At 42.9% G+C, this 16597-nt stretch overlaps 1 protein-coding gene across 7 annotated transcripts in view; it reads right to left on the minus strand.

Annotated features, from left to right (window-relative positions):
• The window catches only part of cadm1a (cell adhesion molecule 1a), a 244019-nt gene that overhangs the window by 44442 nt on the left and 182980 nt on the right, over window positions 1-16597 (minus strand). For all 7 annotated transcript variants that reach the window (XM_086013348.1, XM_086013341.1, XM_086013344.1 and 4 more), the window contains 2 exons: window positions 14735-14752; window positions 2237-2383 (listed from right to left, as the gene is read on the minus strand). In XM_086013348.1, the coding sequence (XP_085869474.1) occupies window positions 2237-2333 (97 nt within the window). In that variant the 5' untranslated portion in view covers window positions 2334-2383; window positions 14735-14752. The remainder of the gene's footprint in view (window positions 1-2236; window positions 2384-14734; window positions 14753-16597) is intronic.

A 16597-nucleotide genomic window follows, 5' to 3' on the forward strand; every position in this document is an offset into this window, starting at 1 on the left:
ACGATGTGGCAATAACGGTCTGAATTATTACGCTATAAAAAACACAGCCAATGGCATTTGTTATTGCCTTGGCTCCATCTGAAGAGCCTGGAAGGTTGTTTAAATGCTGCTAGAAGTTGTGTTTTTATCCCACTCACATTTATGTGAATGGCGTTTCAAGTTTGACGTTCCGCCAAAAGCACATGGCCAGCCATGATGACAGAGGTTGAGCCACACTGTTTTTTGTTGTCTCTCTCTCTCTTTTTTTTTTTTCTTTAACAAAGTAGTGTGCGGCTTGAGCGCGATGCAGTTACATTTTCTCGTCATGTTCTGTGTGGTAAACTAATACTAAATGGCAAAGCACAAATGATCAGAATACATTAGTATTATATTATTATATATTAATATGTCATCGCTATTCCACAGTTGCCCACAAATTGCAAAGTTATGTTATTATGAGCCATTTTTTAAATTATTACTACTATTATGGTTTCTAAAGACATATTTTGCTGAATTTTGTTATTACACTGTTATTACTATGTAATTACTAAATGTTTCACAAGTTTGCCATCAATTAGCAGTCTTTTAAACGCACAAAGACAAATTCTATCGGCTGTTATTTTAGGGTGCAACACACACATCGCAATTACAGATTGGTAGCGCACATCCACAAAATGAGTTGAAATCCTATCATTTCGATTAAAAAGCAAGCTAGTCTGTCCGGGAATGACTTTATCTTCATAACACTGCTGCGTTAAACGCACAGTGGAAAAAAAAAATATGAATCAATTAAAGCAAAGCAAGTCAAAGGCTAGCAAGCCCTGCGTGTCGAGCTGATCAGCGCTAATAAGAGCGGTGACACTATAATTGGGCGGGATAAGAATAAACAGAGCAGGTCGTGAAATGTTTAGGGATATGAGCCGCCCCTATTACGACTGACATCGCCGCCCGCCACCGAAAACTTGTTTGGTGGATTGTATTAACCTCATTCCGCCGTTAATCCCGCTACAGACATGTGGGTCAAACTTAATGCAGCTCCCTGGAAGTGAAAGTAAGATGAGAGCATATTAATTAACGCGACTACGACGCAACTGCCGCCTCTGCATGGCTTCGGTCTCACATTACGCATTTGTGTTCATTTGTTGGCCTTTTCTGTCACCCCCGGCCGGCTCTTCTATTTTTAAGTTGCCGTTTTAAAGCGTGCATCGGATCAGCGCTTTCTCAAGAAACATCGCGGGAAATACATTTTGATTGGAAATGTATGGTTGTAAGATGAGAAATCAACATTTTGATTCGGTAATCAAGAACTCACCAAATTTGGCAGACATGTTCATCCTGGTGAAAACTTTTGGTAGATGGTGCTGGCATGTCCACTTGGAATTTGCCTTTGCGCCATGAATTTAGGTGGGCGTGTCTATTATGATAAGAGCCACAAAAAGCCTTAAAAACCCAGGCTTGAAAAGACAAGAAATCAGCCATTTTGGTTTGAAGTGGCCATTTAAAAATGCCGCAATATAGCGGCAACTGTTGCCAAGGAGGAGTTACTTGATGTCAGATTTGATTTTGTTTTATTTTTTTTGCCTTAAGTATCGGTGGCTAGTATTGGCAGCCTCCATGAGAAACCGATACTTTAAAATAAGGCGAGAATTGATTGTCCCGACACGATACCTGGCATCAGCATTCATCGATCCCTAATCTCAAGTACTTCTCCTCAAAAAAAAAAAAAAAATTGAAAAGGATACAAATAAAACGGTCACTCCCTAATTGGGCCATCATTATCAAGGCCTTTTGGACAAACCTTCACTTTCAGATTTGTGGGAAGAGTTTGGGCAAGGCCTTTTATTCTGTTCCAAACACACGTCAAAATCACTAGAAAACTTCCCAGAAGAGTGGAAAGTGTTTAACGCTCCTTCCCCGTCGGCGTAATGGTCGCATGTCCTAATCCTCTCCTGTCCATATCATTTATGTGAGCAAACAAGAGACTCCTAATCAGAATAGCTAATGCGGACGCAAACACAACAAGGGTCTAATCAGATGCCTGAAGTTTGTTTTGTTTCACACCGAACTCAGTCAGCAAATTGTGTTTTTGCGGTGTAATTAAAAATCCAAATTGGCCACTGTGGTGACAGCTCTAAATGAGAAAAGTTCAGAAACGTTTGTCAGCGGTCTGCCAGCCAACAAAGTAAAAAAAAAAAAAAAAAAAAAAGCCAAACAAAACAAAAACACTCGAGATGACGAAAGTCAAAGTGTCACTTACGCCTCATGTCTCTGAAGTAAATGGTCTGTCTGTTGGGGTTGAGCAGCTGGATGACCGAGTCGTCGTTGTCCTTCACCCGACAACTGATGATGGCCATCTCCCCCTCCACCACTGACACGTTGTCCGTCACCAGGTTTTGGCTCACCACTGGACATGAGACAGCAAGACAACCATGAGTGAGATTTTCTTGTTGTGGTACAATTTGGGCAAAAACCTTGACAGGAGCCCAAGACTTCTGTAGTATAGACACAGTCAGGCTGTTTCCCCACAAGACTGTTGAAATTTGTCTCATTCGTGATGATCGCCTTACACTCGGCCTGTTCGGGTCATTAAAAACGCCGGTTATGCGGCGTGAATTACCAACATTGTGCAAGAATGGCTGAACACAATTTGCGCAGTTCAATTTCAGGCATCAGAGGCCCAAAAGAAAATAGATTCATGAAGTGGGTATTCTTTTTTTTTTTTTTTTTTTGCAAAGTCATTTGAGTCTTGCGATTGAAACAGTGAGGCCGATTCTTTTATTTTCACTGTAAACATTTGGCTTTGACATCACAAGATGAATAAAAGACAAGACAGAGCTTTTACTTCCAGGTATTAATCCGGATCGAATAAGCTAATTAGAACATTTCTCACATGAATTTAAAGCGGAAGTCAACCCAAACATATTTTTTTTCAAGAATATGTTCCCAGCAGGCTCACTAGTTGAAACACGGCATTCTGATTAATTTTGCATTTGGGGAATATACATTAAGCAGCAAAATGCACTCGTTTTTAGCCATCTCTCGGGGCGGCCATTTTGTCTTCTGTCGACTGAAAATGACATCACAACTGCTCATAACGACCAATCGCGGCTGACCTGTTCTCTGAATCTGAGCCGTGATTGGTCGTTGTGAGCAGTTGTGATGTCCTTTTCAGTCGACAGAAGACAAAATGGCCGCCCCCGGAGATGGCTAAAAACGAGTGGACTTATTCCACAAACTCAATATTTATCAGAATGCCCTGTTTCAACTAGTGGGCTTGCATAGAACATATTCTTGAAACAAAAATGTTTGCGTTGACTTCCGCTTTAAGTTCTGAAACATGGCAGTTTTTGTTGCCCAGGTGTGTCCTAGAGCGCTGGACGTTTTTCATACGTTTCAGATTTGGAGACTACTTTCATACCAGTTAGACATGGAACAATAAGTTACTGACCGATGATGTAACCCCTCAAATTGGCCAATTAATTAAAACGATGAAACCAAACTGCTTGGGAGATCATGTCCTCATGCAGCAAGATAATGACCGGCTGGCCAAGACTTAAACCCGATCGAGTCTGCATTTTACCTGCTAAAGAGGAGACTGAAGGGAGTAACACCCCCCCAAAACCGCTGTTGCACACTCCACCAACACATTTTTTTTAATCACATACGCAAGTAAACTTTTCGAGACGATTTTTTTGCACTCATTACAAACCTGCCCTCGATTTTTCCCCATCACATCGGGTTTTCATCACAATACTATAATAACAATAATGTGCATGTAAGCACTGGTGGTGCTTGTTTGCAAATGCATCATGGAAGTATCCGCTAACAAACAGCTGGTCAGGGGAAATGCAAAGCAAACACAAAGCCGTGATTGGAAAGAAGACATCAGCCTATTGATACCTTATGAAATATGAATGAATCGCCAAGGTTGTACGCGCATTATCGTAAACAAAGCCGCAACAGAGCCGCTCTAAAATTCTCCCCCATTAAACATTACACTGTATGTCGTTACTCAGTATTGTTTGGTCGGCGCTCATTAAGCGCCGCAGTGACAAAAAGACCTTCTGTGCATCATCCTCGTGTTATTGCTTAATTTGTCAGCAGTACATGCGGAGCATTTGTGTCTCAGGGAATTATATCAAAAATGTGTGTAATTTATAGCAAACTAGCACTTTTATTCCAATGGGTATTTTTCGGAGGGAAATTTTGCTTTCGGTAAACAACGGGTGGAATAACGAGTGAGGGAACGATCAACAAGATAATAACAGCCATTTACTTAAAGGGGAAGTCAACGCAAACGTTTTTTTTTTCAAGAATATGTTTTATGCAAGATCACTAGTTGAAACAGGGCACTCTGATAAATATTGCGTTTGTGGAATATAAATGAATCCACTAATTTTTAGCCATCTCTGGGGGCGGCCACTTTGTCTTCTGTCAACTGAAAATGACATCACAACTGTCCACAACGACCAATCATGGCTCAGATTCAGAAAACAGGTCAGCCGTGATTGGTCGGTTTGAGCAGTTGTGATGTCTTTTTACAGTCGACAGAAGTGACAAAATGGCCGCCCCCTGAGATGGCGAAAAAGAGGTGGGTTTTGCTGCTTAAATTATATTCCACAAACGCAAAATGAATCAGAATGCCGTGTTTCAACTAGTGGGCCTGCTGGGAACATATTCTTGAAAAAAAATATGTTTGCGTTGACTTCCGCTTTAACATGGCAAAATCAAACACGGCAGCAAAAGTTGTCAAATTTGGAGTTCAATTAAGTTAATTTGAGTTCAAAGCATCATCATGCGTGGCCAAAGGCTTTGGCAAGTCAGTCCAATGCGGTATGACCGGCCTCATACGAATGATACAGTAGATTATCATTTTGTGGTCTAAATGTGTCGTCACAACTATTCCTTCGGTAAAAAAAAAAAAAAAAAAAAAAAAAAAACAGCCCACAACTTGATTCCTGTGATATTGGAAGACGAACATCCCCAACTGCATAGTTCAGCATCCCGGTAGTATACATTGTGGCTAATTACGTTCGGCTCTTGAATTTGCATGAAATATGTCCGCTCTCATTTATTGATCAAGCCACGGCAACACTGCTGGGACCGAGCTCTTCGAGGCACGGCTACTGTGTTGCGGCTTTCATCTCGGAGCTGAAAAACTGCTCGTGAGAATTAAGCCACAAGAGAAACGGGAGCCAGCGTTGAGGGATAAAAAACACCGATCTTAGAATGCGAGCGGGGGCAAACGACTCTGATTTCGAACATTTTTTAAAATCCACAAACTAAGGAATAAAGTTGCCTTTTTGTCCCCCCGATTGTGTGATGAGGAAGCTCGGATTGGTTGGGCTTCACCCCGCCCCACTTTTTGCGACAAGTGCTTTTGTTGCCAGGATGATTGGGTGAAGCGCTCAGAATTGAAAAAGGCAGGGGACTTCTACTTGCTCAAGAGGAGCTCAGAGTGTGTGTTTAGGGGTATAATGTCAAGAAAATAAAAGTGTTTTCACTCATAGAGGCAGCACTTCATGTTGCAGTGCATCCATTTACTTCCTCACTAAGGTCACGGGTAAGCTGGCGTCTGTCCCACACACAAAACGGCAAGTTCGCCTTGGTGATGAAGTGCTGCCTCCACAAATGAAAATACAATCCGTGCTTTTAATGTAGGTAACGTATGTACTTTTTGTAAGGCTTGGGGGTGGCCAACAAGTAACCACTTTCTAGCTCCAATCCGATTCCAAATGCTAACCACTGCCACTCTCACCTCGGCGCACCCCGCAGGAGAGGGGGGCTTGGTGTTTGCTGGAAAAATAATACTGGGGCTCCAAAAACCTTCCCTTTCGAAAAAGCATCCCGCTGTGTTTTACAATATATTACGTCGAGTGGGTACGTTTTTTTTCTTTTCCATTCCTTTGTTTGTCTGCTTTTGCAGGACGTTGGTTATTCGATTTGAATATATGAACAACGGGCACATCTCAGAAGGTGTGCATCGATAAAGGTGAGCGATTTGGTGCTGATCCCAATTAGGATTGCACAACCATGGGGGAGGTCTACGCTCTACTTATTTTTGCAAAGACAGAATTTTTGATGCGCTTCTCATTACTGTGTGCCCGGGTGAGTGTACGGGGATAATTGGCCAAGCTAATAAATGGATGGATGAACACGGGAATCCACCTGGAAACCTGGGAGCAGGTCATTCTAAATACATGTGAAGCATTGAAGGTCTGCAGTGTTCCAGTTGGGGAGGGGGGGCGGGGGGGGGGCTACCATTCCCACATAAAAAAAACAACAAAAAAAACAAAGCCAGCGGATAACATGCCCTCGGCCTGAGTGGCTGGCTGTGCTGACTGACAGCTCGAGGCGGCCGAGGAAAAGGTCACGATCCTTGTACAGGCCGAGCTCTTCAAAGGGCCTCTCGGTGAGGACCGGCGGAGGCTCACTTCGGTTAATCTGTATGTAACCTACGACTGTCGGCAGGCTCAAAGCGAAACACTAGTCGCCGGGGACTTCGCCCGGCTTCGCTAAGCCGACTTTTCGCCAGTTCTTCTGTTCAAATGGAGACGCGGCATTTGCGCTGTAAAGCGCAATGGTTGCTGGGCTACATTACCACCGCGGCGTAAATCAGCACAGAGTCAAGCCCCTAATCCACATCGACCTATTTTCTATTTTCAATGGGGGAACAAAAATCACAAAATCCAAAAGTGACTGCTTATTTGGCTGTTTGCTTTTCAAGCTCACAAATACTTCACATTTCAATTTTAGGCTCATCAAAAATAAAAAAATGGAAAAAACGTCTTCCATGGTAGATTACGATTACGTTTCAAACGTGTCCTTGATATCATATGGCGAATAGATCATATTATGCTGGATCGTGGTTGTGGGCTAGTTCAGTGATTTTGGGACCCAAAATTGGGTTGCAAGCAGCTAGCATGTATTCAGAGTTTTTTTCGGTATAGTACTGAGGCTTACCGAGTTCCCACATGGCGGTATGCCCAAAAACTCATTTGAAACGGCCTTTTACTCTTTATATTTTTCAGAGGCTAATGCAAAACAACAAACGCTTGATTTTTTTAAACTTCTGCAAAAGCAGGTCGCAATTTAGCAACAATAGAAAGCTGTGAGTCCCAGCAGTTAAGAAGTACTGGTCAAGACTGACTGAAAAACAAGCTAACGTGAATTGACTAATGCTTTTTAGCGCACTTCTCAGGCACATAAAAATTGACCAATGAAATACTAAAGTGAATTCAGTCCTGCGGTATATACAGCATATCTATATATCTATATACAGCTAATCACGCTAACGCTTATCATCATCGTATTTGCCTCGGTGTGAAATGGCTTTAAGAACGTCTCATCAGAGAGCTGGAGGAGCTGCCGACTAGCTACCGTGCGCTACAACAGCTAGCTATTTGCCACAAATGGATAGCTAGCGAGGCTTAACACCGTCTATGGTGCAGAGCATTTCCTCGTAGTCACTAATCATCGCCTCCATGGCGCCAAATATGCAAGACTTGTTGATACTAGACATTAAGGAATTTGGAAGGGAATAAACCGTAAATCACACAAGAAAGTGCCAAACAACTAGCCTGTTTCAGTCGTAACAGTGTCTTGAGTACCATTCCAAAGGATTTTGCTAACTTTCCAAATGAATCCAATCCAGACGAGGGAGTGAGGCAGACGTGCTCGCCGCTAGCCCGCTGCGCTGCCCTGGCCTGAGTTCCAATTCTCCAAACTAATATTGGCAGGTGTGACATCATCTACCCAAGGTAAATTGCATCACATTGTTTAGCACAAAAAGCACACAATGCGGCCACGGGCCTCAACGGCGAGAGGCACAATGGCGCGGCTTGGTCACGACAGTAGCAACAACGCAAACATATCGCAGGCTATTATTATTCCATGTGTTTCCTTTAAACTGTCACGCAGGATTTAATAGCTTGTAAACACGCGGCGCGGGGACGCGAACGCATCTAACAATGCGTCCAATTAGGGCGAGATGTGAACGGATGCTTGACGATAGAATAAATACAAATGTAAAGTGGAAATGAAAAGAAAATGACAGACTGACACGAGGATTAGCGTGTTTTTTTTTTTTTTTTCCAGCTATTTTCGGCGGCCCTTTCATGCTTCCATTCTTCACGTGCGCCGTTAATGTACAAAGCAAACGCGCTGCCCCCTTGTCAGAAAGCAAGCAGCCAAGATGATGACGTGCCAAAAACAGTTTGAGGCCACTAATACAGCGGCGTTAATTTCCTAACGAGTATCTTCCTCGCTGTCATGGCGACCATCTGTGTGGCCTAATTGAATATGCGCGGGAGAGACGCCTGGCGTACAGCTGTTATGGAACATGGCGTCGGAAAATCTTATTAAGTCGGAGCCACGGGCGAGACCCCCACCGCCTCGCCTGACAACTTTCATTTTGTTTTGGCACGCTGTGACTTTTTGACACGGGCGGCCAGCGGCTGACGTCTTTGACCCTCTTCAGCTCCGCGGGTCAAATATTTATTGGCCTTTTTTCCAGGAAAAACACTCAAATGTCAGTGGAGAAGCAACACGGGATGAACTCTTAAAAGGGCACGGGGTTTAAACTGTATTTTTACCGTGTAAGTCAGGGTATGGAATGTTTGAAAAAGAACAATGCTATTATGTAACACCATCTAGAATATATGAAAAATGGCCATCAGAAAACTTTTTTTTACTGTACATGACAATGTTTTTAAAGGGGAAGTCAAGTCAAAAATGTTCTTTATGATAATATGTTCTATGTGCCCCCCCCACTAGTCTAAACGCAGCATTCTGATTAATGGATGATTTTCCCGGGCTACCAATTAATCGGCCGATATCAGTTCCATTTTTTTTTTTTTTTTTACAATTTACAGATTTTTTGGGTTTCCAGAATTTCCCATCTCTGTCCATATGTAATATATAACATAAGCAGATACGTGGATCTCATATAGAGTACATACGTATACATGAGATACATACATTATATAATTTATGTGCATTCCCAATGTATCTATCTCCTTATGGTCAAACAAAAATCCATCTAATAAAAAGCAGGCCTCCCCTTGTGGTTCATAATGCATGTCGAGGAAAAAGTGGGGATTGAAAAGCATTTTGTGATTTTCTTCCATGAAGGCTGACAGTGAAAAAAAACAACAACGACCAAACAAACAAACAAAAAGGCGAAGAATGGACGTTTTAAACCAATCTGACTTAAATAAGCGTACTCCACTCAACGAGGAAGCCTTACCTCCGATGCTGCCAGGCGAGCGATTAAATAATCTCATAATACCCGCAGAGACGACAGAATCCACTTCAGCCTTATACTTTGTCATCGTGTTAAATTACGAGAGGAAGTCGGACACGAGTCAAAAAAAGAAGGATTTGCTGCGGGGTGCTATTATATGCTAGCATAATGATGGCCCATGTCGAGGGGGCTCCCCGGCAATAGCATACTTTGAATTAGCTATTGCTCGACTCGATATAGCAAAGAGCAGGGATGTTCTTGTGAGCAAACTCAGTATCCAGCTGGCTTTTTCTGCATGGTTAAGAATGTGTTCCCACTAATTAGAGCCACAAGTGTCTTCAATCGGCTGCCGATAAGAGACTCCTTACGTTCTCTTTACTTGCCAAAGTCCATTTAGCATGTAGTCTTCCTTTTGTTTAAAAACGATTGCGTGTGTGTATAACGGGCACTGTACCGTGCAAATAGTGCGTCAACCCACTCAACACAAAGTTTTATTCCTAAAACTAAAAAAAAACAACCCCCAAAAAAATAGAACATGTTTCAGAATGTATCACTAGCTTTTTTTTTTTTTTTTTTTGAAATATCCACTTCCAATTACCTTTACGAGCACATCTGCACTGATGTGTTGTTGTATAATACGGTATCTCAAAAAAGTGAGATCGCCCCTCATATGTTTGCAAATAATTCTCTTTTCATGGGACAAGAAATGAAGAAATGAAGAAATGAGACTTGCCATTCATTTCTAAACCACTCGCAACAAAAGTGAGTCCACCCCTTAGTGAAAATGTCCATGAACTGACGATCTTTGTTACGCTCCCCCCTTCTTGTTCTTCCTTTTTCCTGCAAGTTTATATATGAATCGTGCCAGATACAATTTCACATCATTCAGAAAGGGACGAATGAATTCTTAACAATCAATCATGGCTCTGCCTCATTTCAATTTCCTTGTAAAAAGTTTGAAATTTTCCAGTCTCCGAGGTATTTCCGCCAGGTTTCACGCCTGACGGAAACACCGGCTGACACTACAAACTCTTCATATTCATATTCCACTCAAACACGTATTGCTTTATTCATCAGGCCCGTGCCCCGCAAAGTGAAGACGTGCTTCAAGGAGAGACGCCCCGTGGCGCTGGGATATGATGAGAGGGACGGGGCCGAGATGCTGCAGTGTCCTCCAGCTGCCTCCCCCCCCGGTTCTTCCGCGGCACTTTTGTTTATCCGGGCCCCGCCCTACTCCTCACCTCCCATTTTCCTTCCGTGAATGCTGCCTTCTCCGCTGCATGAAAACACCCGGGCGGCTTAGTTTGTATGCGTTCGTACCTGACATGGAGGCGTGTGGTATCAACACGTGTCAACATGTGACGTGACTCAAGTGTGGCGATTGAAAATGAAAACGCACACACACAGATCTGCCCACCACTCAGGCGATGTCGATTCTTTGTGCCGCTCACACGTTTATTCCTCCCATTTTCCCCATTGAAATGGATGAAAAAACAAATTGGACCAACCAACTCGTAACTCGTAAAAAGTACGGCTGCCAAGATCAGTCGACTAGCCATGATTCCGTTGCAGATCAAAATAGTTCAAATTAATTTATGAATCAACAGTATTTTGAAGCTTTCCCTCCAGACCGTCTCTGTACCTTTTGCTGCCTTTGTTGCCGTTTCTCTGCTTGACGCAGAGAAGCTATCAGGACTAAGCGGCATTTGTTTTACAATTAATTTGGTTTACAGTTACCATTATCCACAATAAATAGCTTTTTATATAAATTCTTATTAATATAATATAACGATTCCTTTGAGAGACTTTGAATTTTTTTTTGGGGCGTCGACAGATCTCATTCACATTCAAACAACCCACATTCGCGACGACTTCAGGTGGTCCGAGAGGCCCCAAAAAATCGGAACGCTAGAAACACGACCGCTAATTTGCTTGCGCTCGTCGTCGAGCGCCTCGAAATATCCATTCTGTTTCAGTACGGGGAGGTTGACGAAGGAAGGGCTGAAATCACATCCTGTGATGCTGAAAGATAAGGATGGACGGCTTCGCAAACATGATTCAAATCAGCGTCCCCGTCGGCCCTCCATAAACGAGCCGGACCGTCTTTAATATTCCGGCCTCGGTGTCACTTTTCAGGGGAGGTGGGCGGCGGAGGCGGGCATCTGGTTATGATAATGCGCTAATAAACTACAAAATGCTTTTCAAGGCATCCAACTGAAGGTTACAGGCGGAGGGGGGCTGCTGCGGGGCGTCCGCTACCTTGTGCTTTTAAACACGTCGAGACAGTTGCAATGTGCCAAATAAACAACGGTGACAGGCCGGAGGTGGTATGTGAACAGCGGGGCTTTGCGCTAATTACCGGTCAACAACAATGTGCCGCCGGACGCTGTCAGCGGTCCTGCGGGAGATGACACCCGGGGAAAATGCAGCAAGTGTATTTTGGGCAAATTGGGAGGAGTGTCTATAAGGCCTTCTCGGGGATAACACACACACAAAAAAAAAAAACAGGTTTTGCTGTTAGTGTAACCGTATTGGACAAGCTGTCAATGAGAGCTAAAGTGATTTTGCAGAGCCGCGGCTTTCCAGTTTTTTTTTTTTGTTTTTTTTTTTTAGGGGGGTGAGCATCACTCCTGCTTTGGGAAGCTGCTTTAGTCATAGCGTGTTAGCGAATCTGCCATTTGACTTCCTCTTTCACACACCTCCATCGATTAGCACCGCAGAATCCTTTCACACACTCACACAGAGTGGAAAAATATAACACCGGAACACCCCTTGAGTGCTTCTTTTTTTTTTTTTTCCAGAAAATGATCCTCTGGCTTACGTGCAGCAACCTTGTAATGCTTTGTGATCAGAAAAAAACGGGCACCAACCATGTGCATCGACCGTTAGCTTCCAGGCTTCTGATAACTAGGAAATTTGGGGATTTTGCGGAAGGTGGATTCTTTAAAGACCCCGTGAAGTGAATGTAAGAATTTGTTTTTGAATACATAATAGATGTTTGAAGATAATTGCTGAAAATGCGCAAAGGCTGAGAACTATGTAGCACTCAATCGTGGAACCATAGCATTAACTCATTGTCGTTTTCTCAATTTTTGGTGTGTGATTAAAACAGCGGCCAGTGAGTCACTTGGAGGTCAGGTATATACCATGCAAGCCTCCAATTTTGACTAAAACATTGAGATTTAATGCAAGTACAGTTGAATATGAAGAGCTCATTGCCTGAAAGCGTTGAACAAAAAATGCAGAGGCTTGAGTGAAGATTCTTTCAGAATTGCATGTTGAATGGAACTTTGCTGGAGGGCGAAGGGCTCTTTTCATTGACCATTTTGAATAGGAATTTTCTAGTATTTATTTTTGGTACGTTTTCTAATGGCTTGGATCAGGTGGATGAGTAATATTCAAGTCAACCTTAATTTTCATGTTTCTTTCAATGAAAAAAAAAAACTGTTCAATAAAATATTGAAGACTTTCATGCTTTCAAACTGTACTCAGGTGTAGGGAACTAAAATGCTTGTGTGCTTTGAATAAGATACATTTGGATTAATCCTTGCAATTTGAAATAGTTCCAGAATATAATTTTTTTTTTTTTGAAAACCTCTGTGATAAAAAGGAGCACCGCTTGCGTACATGTGATTGATTCAGCCGTGCATGTGTTTGTGTGTTTAGAGAGGTACTCTGTGCACACATGGATAAGGCGCCCTGTCCCTCCCCCTGCACCCACAAGTCGTCATCCATCCTCAGGCGTTCTGACTTCTATTGATCAGCATACACAGCAAACATGGCTGCGCTTGTCTGTAGTGACAGGTAAACTCAGGGAGCGCTGAGTAAATGTCTGGCTGCATTGTTTTTGCAAAAAAAATTAAATAAAAAAAAAACAAAAAACAGCGGTATCAAATCCATTTAAACGGGGACAGCCGCCTCGCCTGTAAGCTTCGCTGCGCTTGTTTTTCATTTGTATGCCACATGGCTGCATGAAATTCATGAATATTTTTTTTTTAATACCGTTTTGTTGTTGTTGTCACATTTCTCCAAAAGTGCCAGTGAGAAAAGTCAACGATATTTCAGAGGAAAAGACGAGCCTGAACGAAATAAGTTTCGTTTGAAGGAGTTAGCGCAACAGGCATTAGGTAACCTCCGAGGAGTAGCCCATTGTGATTTTCTAGGAATGTTGTAAAAGCGACCATTTGAAAATGTCATGAACACTGCCGGAGATTGATAGAACTAAAGTGTTGCATATGATATTCACGTTTCCTGATTATTGTGAGGAATCATGAACATGATCGGGGTCTTCACATGTATCATCATCATCATCATCATAATTAATAACAACATATAGGGCTGCAACAAATAATTATTTAAAAAATAAAGCAGTGATTATTAAAATGTTAATTATTGTTCCCCAAAGTAAAAGCAGTCATTTTAATTTGAGTCAACACAATAGGTCCACTTTCATGGACGACGACAAGAAATCGGATATTTATTGCTGAGAAGCTAAAATTGATAGCGTTTGAATTTGTTAAAATTTAAAAAGGTATCTAAACCCTTAACCGACCAAAATAATGACTACTTTGATAATTGATGAACTGTTAATTAATCAATTCATCACTGCACCTCTTATAACATTAGATTATTCAAGGTAATTTGAACAAATTTGTCATTTCATAAGTGAGTATCCAACTGGGAACTCTCAGTTTCAAAAAGGTTGCTGACCGCTGAGTTAACGTGTTGGAAAAGGTTTCAAACGAATACTACGTTTAAAGTTTCATTTGTTCTGAGTAGGTGGCTTCATGAATGCCAAACGGCGAATTACTGCTCCGACGCCGCTTCCGTCCAGTGTCGACGCTCGCGTCGTTGTTGCAGTTGTTTCGGTAAATGTCAACACGGAATACTGGATAGGACTCACTTGAAAATACATGTTAATGGTGTATAAATAAACGTCAGTTGGAACGCAGCCTCAGTTGACAATTTAGTTGTCGCAGCCGACCACCCGGCATTTGGATGACCGAGAGCAGGCCCGTGAAGGACTGGTCTCGGTCCAATCAACCCAAAGGGCGGTGGGGAGTGTGCTTTGGGGGAGGGTCACGTGGGAGATGGCTGGCTGTTCAAGTCTAATTCATGCACATATAAATAACTGTCACCGGCGCCGCTAATTAGATTAAAAAGCTCGGCGGAGAGGGGGAGCCAAGCTAGAGAGGCCGCATGACTTGATTTGCTGCCTGAGGAAATACATATTTCTATTTATTTTCATCAGTCATTCGCCGTACGGGAGGTGGAGAGCGCACGTCCAACTTTACTTTACCAGCAGGAGTGAGTCACAATACTCCTGTTCCTATTTGTTAACCTGTTACCAGCATGTTACGCCAAGCATTACATCAAATTAATGCGGGTATGGCCGCCCAATAAAAAGTGGTGATGGGTGCAAACATGAAGCAGTAGAATGTATAAAAGACAAAGAAACACAAAGAAATCTTGAATGAGAGCATGTCAGGAAAAGTAACGGATTGGACATACCTGGAATCTGTGCAGCTCCTGCATTGGTGGGCGAAGAAGGGTGGGGGGGGGTGGGGGGGGCGGGGGGGACAAAAACAGAAAGGGGACGTTAGCATTCAGAGATTTATGATCACTTGCATAGAGGCTCATGCTGCTAACATATAAATAAAAGTAAATGCAGGAGGGAGGGACCGGCCTTCATGCTGTTTCGCGACCGAAAACACAAATGGTTCATCATTAAAAGCTTATTAGAGAGACGGGCGGTCGTTGACCTTTGAATATAAGCGGGGGGGGGGGGTGGAAGACGGCTAATGAAAGAGCCACATATAAATCCAAACCGAATATTCACAATACTGCAGTATTTTTGGACTAACAGCATGAATCGAGGCAGAATGGACCGAATAAAATACAAACGGCGGAACTCCCCACGGCATAATTACATAACATAAAAGTGTGACACACAACATGGAGTCAACATGAAAACCTAATTCGCCACCTAATACAGCTTCAATACTGCACAGGGAAGTCACTTGGGAGAAGATTCAAAACTTAAAATCACTGGAGAGACTGTTTAACATGCTGCTGTTTTGGTTAGCAACAAAGCTCAAACAGGCTCAATAGTTGACATTTGAACTCATTCACTGCAACCGACGAATTTATTCATCACTTTTCAATGGGTAGCCTTGAAAGAGGGTCTCGGCCAGCCAAACCGATCAGGTATGTAAACCAGTGTAATAACTAATAGACCCCTGTAGACGGCAGCCTTACATCACTTCGGATTTGAGATCAGCACAGTTTTTGAGTAGAGGATAAGATAAGGGAGTGAACCTTGGATTGTCACGCGGGATATGACTAAGAGAAATGCCAACACGTTGGAAGTTTAGGCACCTCGCAGGAAACATGCTCGAAAACTGTTGATGAAAACAGTTGGCAGTGAATGAGTCAAGTAGAAGTGCAGATACTCTCAAACGAAAACAACAACAAAAAAGAAAGATATCATTAGAAGTGGCCAGATAAATATATACTCCAGTAAATTACAGATAATAAAGAGTTGTTCTTCATTACTTCGCACTACTTCAAAACTCACTCGTATGGGTTTTCTGTATACAATCCAGGCTGGGAGCAAAACGACAGCACTGGCCCGCGTTGCCAACGAGCATCATGCTGCCAAGCGGGCATCAGCGCACAAACTATGCAGCGGCTCTTGATTAGAGAACCTATTTCCTCTTCAACTTCAGCCAATGTTCAATCACGGTAGCGCGGTGAGCGAGGCTGAGAGACTAGAATTCAGCGGAGGTGTTCGAAATCGGGGGGGTTGGGGGTGGGCCTTCGATATAAGCGGTGGCGGTATTAGGAGTGCTGTAAAATAATATGTAAGGAAATGGCACAATTTGATGCTTCCACCACCCGTAGGGAAGCAGATGGTACATGTGGATATATACAGTACGTAGCGTACACTCTCAAACTTTCCTGGCAGAGTTTATGAAACAAGTTTTGTCTTGACAGCGGTGACCTAATCTGAATAAGCAAGTCTGAATCACATCCTAGTCCGTCCCAATATAGTGTTAGTGTACCTTAATGGAGTGGTCGGTGGGAATACAAACTACTCTCAATCACCCACGATGGAAAGTTTCTTTTCCACAGCCGTAAACAAGACACAAGTCAATGCGGAAGGAAGGGGTGCAAAAATACCCGCCACTTTGCGAGACCGGTGGCCGCTTTTAAGTTACAACCTCAACCGGTGGTCCGCGGAATGGAGGTAAAGTGGCGAGGATGGCGGAGATGCATTAAGCATGAGTCATGCGGACGGACCTAGCCCTGCGGAGATGACTATTACATAAGCGGGGTCACCTTTGTTGGCCAAGCGTGTCTCAATGTTTGAGT

Source organism: Filicampus tigris, chromosome 17 (assembly GCF_054856515.1).
Source record: "Filicampus tigris isolate MCC_2025a chromosome 17, RoL_Ftig_1.0, whole genome shotgun sequence".
Taxonomy (NCBI): Eukaryota; Metazoa; Chordata; class Actinopteri; order Syngnathiformes; family Syngnathidae; genus Filicampus; species Filicampus tigris.